We start from the raw sequence: 3,574 nt of genomic DNA, 5'->3' as shown, positions 1-3,574 counted from the left end.
TATTGCTTGCTCCAGTTTAAGTGCAAAAATTACATCTAGACTCAAAAAACAATCGCCAATAGTTTAAAATTTTAGATAAGATGATAACACACACTTCAAAAAGTGCAATTTGAATATGATTTAAGTTATTAATCTTTTATTAATAACGGATGCAATTTTACGATTCAGAAATATTGGCAAAATGGAGTATATTTATAAGAGTAGAGTACAAAAATATAATGTTTGTCACTTTTTTTTTTCAATTTGATTAATTACATGATATATTAATTACATTATAAGGTAATAATTTCCTTACATTAGAAATCACTATATACGTAGGTTTTCACAAGTTACAATAACTTTTCTGTTAAAGAGTAACTTAAAAATTCGTTATTCCAAATTTTGATTTGAAACTATTTGTGTTCCTATAATTAAATAACTACAGGAGCACAAGCCGACCTTAGCTCAGTTGGTAGAGCGGAAGACTGTAGTGTGTTCATAGCAATCTTTAGGTCGCTGGTTTGAATCCGGCAGGTCGGAATCTTTTCATCATTTTTTTATATTCTCTTCTTTTCTTTGCCTTTATTTTGTCTTACATTTATTGTGAGTAAATGATTCAAGAAAATCCTTTATTAGGGGTGAGCATGGTATGGTCGATACCGATTATCATATCGAAATTGATTTTTTTTATACCGCGATTTCGGTATCTGGTATGCATTTTTAAAAAGTTTGGTATTCGATACGGTATTCATAAAGAAAATTCCAAATACCATACTGAAATATATAATTACATATACAATTCATATATCTTAGTATTATACAGTCAAACCTCTCTATAGTGGCAGCGTTTATCCGAAAATTTTATGGCTGATATAGTGAGGTGCTGTTATGCATGTATACTGACATTCGATATTTAGATCTCATTTAGTTGTTATAAATAAAAATACGCAAACAATTAACTTTTTTACTTTTTATGTTATAAACGAAAACAATATACTTGTAAATTTTAAAATCTCAATTGATTTTCATATCTCATAAATTAAACATTGAAAAAACTAATAAATTACTACTAAATCCATAACTAGTTGTACCACACAAATAAAGAATTAAAATATATGGAACATATGCATTTTAAATTAATTGAGAATTTAAATATTTTAAGTTTAATGTAAGAACTCTACAATTATAGGTTGTTTCGTAAATTCTAGTCTATTAGTGATAATATAACGCTTCAACTGACGAAAATTTTTGTCCAAACTTTCATCAAAAGGAAATTTAATAACTTTCCCTTGAAGGCTATCTTAGTGCTTAACATTTGACTCTTTTATCTCCAAGTAGCAGTAGGTTGAGGCTCTTCATCGACACTTTTGTTACCACATAATATATTTCTTACAAAATATTATTACACGCTATTTGAGTATGGCTGTTACAGAGAGGTAATTTTACAAAGAGTGTACAGCTATAACGGATGTCATTGCTGTTATAGGCAGAATGTTGTTATATAGAAGTAAAATATAACATGAAAAATCGGTTCCGGAGAAAATTAGGCCGTTATAGTGAAATATTGTTATAACGAATGACAATTATAGAGAGGTTTGACTGTAATACTAACAAATATATAAACTAGTATTATTAGAAAACTAATTGTTTGAACGTTGAAAATTTGACTACTCTATCATGATTTAAATATCTTTTTGTGTAATTGATTTACGAAGGGATTGCTTGTATTTTATTTTAAATATTTTACATTGTAAGGTGTTTAGTATATAATAATTGAGATGTTTTTTAAGTAGCGGAAGTCATAATTCTCCACGATATGAGTATATGTAAGTCGAAGTATGACAAACTATGGGACCAATTTATCATACCGTAAAATACCGAAATCGAACTTTAAAATACCAAACTATACTGAATTAATTTGGTACGATAATGATTATAGTATTTTTAGAAATTGAAAACCGAAATTATCATACCTAAATTTTAAATACTGTACAGTGCCCACTCCTAATTGAAACATAGAAAAAGGAGAAAAGGGAAACTTGATAGTGGTCCCTACAAGAAAGAAGAGTGTCAACTTCAAAAGCGGAGTGAATACCAGCCATTAAGGAATCAAAGGATAAAGATATCGAATATCTGAATCGGAAAAAAAAAATTATTGATAGCAAATGAGTGGCTGAAGATTTGGGTCATGAGCAATTAACATAATGAAGTGGGCAAGAATCTTTCTTACGTTGTGGGCAAAAATCCATGTGGTAGCGCATGTATCTCACCCACAAAGGTATGATTTGTTAGGGGGCCGAGGCTATCGAAAAAACAAATTCAAGGAGATAATTAAGGTAGACAAACTTTAAATATGCACTGAATAAAATCTGCGTCAAATTTAGGCTTATTTGGTCAACACTAAGCGGTTCAATAATTAATAGACCTTTCACTCACTTCACTTTTTTTCCAGTAGAGTTTTAGTCTCTGTTCATACTTAGTAGCGCGTTTGTTAGATAAATTTGTCCTCAAGTTCTATTCTTTAGTCTTTACACGTATGAAAGGTAGATTTCATGAACAAATGATAGCGAAATGACAATAAAATAAATTGACTGTGTGAAGACCTCACTACTATTTTGTGAAGTGGAGGCAACTCCAGCAATTTATCTAAAAAAGAAAGAAAAAATATGAGCTCTGGAGAAATGTCTCCGGACACAAATATGGAATATTCAACTTCTTTTGATTCTAGTACTCATGCAATTATCCACGGCAATTCTGATAATTCAGGGCGGGATGAAAGCATGATCTCTGATCCAAACATTCCTTCGTCTAATTCGTCGAGTGATGATGATGATTTAATGATTGATGTATCAAATCCCAACTGTAGACATGTAATTATTTTTTTTGTCCATCCTGCTTTTAACACTATTTTAGTGGCTCATCTCATGTCTATTTTAACATTTTGGTTTTTGTTTCATTTTATTTTTTTGTAGAAAAGTGATCAGCAAGAAGAGGTAAGAATATTTAATGTTGATTTCAGGGCACTTACTGGGGTGTCAGGTAACAAATATGTCCCAATAGCTGATACAGATTGTAGACAAAACATGTTGAAGAGATCCATCAAATTTTTCAGAAACTTATATCGGATGAAGAGGCAAGAACATATTCGGCCGAACCGCCCAACTGGAGATGGCAAAATCAAATCATTTTTCAGTAACTTAAACCTGATGGGAGACAACAACAGATCTGGCCAGGGGCGGAGTTAGTAGTCTAGATCTGAATTCAGCATAACTTTTGCTCAAACAATGTATTTGTATTAAGAAATTTATAAAATTTCGAATCAATTATTAATAGTTGAAGTCATCATTCTAAACTCCAAACCCCTATTAAAATTCTGGCTCAGCTTTTGGATCCAGTAGGTGAACCACCTCTAATCGACATGGCAAAATCAAATCACCTTTTTTGTAACCCGTCCTAGTGTAATTGGATATAAGTGTTCTTGAGGATCATACATATTTTCATGCGGGACCATTAAAACAATAAAAGGAGTCACTCACTGCTACTTTTCTCTCTTTTAAGGGAATTACGCAAACACAAATTCATTTAGGTTCTCGCA

At 31.1% G+C, this 3,574-nt stretch overlaps 1 protein-coding gene and 1 non-coding gene across 6 annotated transcripts; both read left to right on the top strand.

Annotated features, from left to right (window-relative positions):
* Positions 1–433: 433 nt before the first annotated feature.
* TRNAY-GUA (transfer RNA tyrosine (anticodon GUA)) lies at positions 434–519 on the top strand. The gene is given in 2 exon segments: positions 434–470; positions 484–519. It is a non-coding gene; the product is annotated as a tRNA-Tyr (tRNA).
* A 1,523-nt stretch (positions 520–2,042) lies between these two features.
* On the top strand, positions 2,043–3,309 carry LOC132642329 (uncharacterized). Of its 5 annotated transcripts, XM_060359563.1 has the most exons (3): positions 2,357–2,849; positions 2,952–2,972; positions 3,092–3,309. In XM_060359563.1, exons 1-3 carry the CDS (start codon positions 2,646–2,648, stop codon positions 3,173–3,175), a joined length of 309 nt encoding a protein of 102 aa, XP_060215546.1. In that variant the 5' UTR covers positions 2,357–2,645; the 3' UTR covers positions 3,176–3,309. The 5 variants fall into 5 exon arrangements, 3 of the variants coding, with proteins under 3 accessions (XP_060215545.1, XP_060215546.1, XP_060215544.1); XR_009583108.1 differs by lacking the exons at positions 2,357–2,849; positions 2,952–2,972 and adding an exon at positions 2,043–2,257 and having other exon boundaries at positions 2,999–3,309; XR_009583107.1 differs by lacking the exon at positions 2,357–2,849 and adding an exon at positions 2,043–2,257 and having other exon boundaries at positions 2,952–3,309.
* Positions 3,310–3,574: the final 265 nt, after the last annotated feature.

This window comes from Lycium barbarum, chromosome 5 (genome assembly GCF_019175385.1).
Source record: "Lycium barbarum isolate Lr01 chromosome 5, ASM1917538v2, whole genome shotgun sequence".
Classification (NCBI taxonomy): domain Eukaryota; kingdom Viridiplantae; phylum Streptophyta; class Magnoliopsida; order Solanales; family Solanaceae; genus Lycium; species Lycium barbarum.
The sequence above is the reverse complement of the archived record's forward strand: the minus strand, read 5'-3'. Positions and strand labels throughout refer to the sequence as shown.

Excerpts from the sequence above, each read along its gene's own strand:
- LOC132642329 (XM_060359561.1), top strand. The coding sequence starts at position 2,646 with ATGAGCTCTGGAGAAATGTCTCCGGACACAAATATGGAATATTCAACT. Across the intron at positions 2,850-2,951 it reads CAAATCCCAACTGTAGACAT|AAAAGTGATCAGCAAGAAGA; the intron begins GTAATTATTTTT and ends ATTTTTTTGTAG.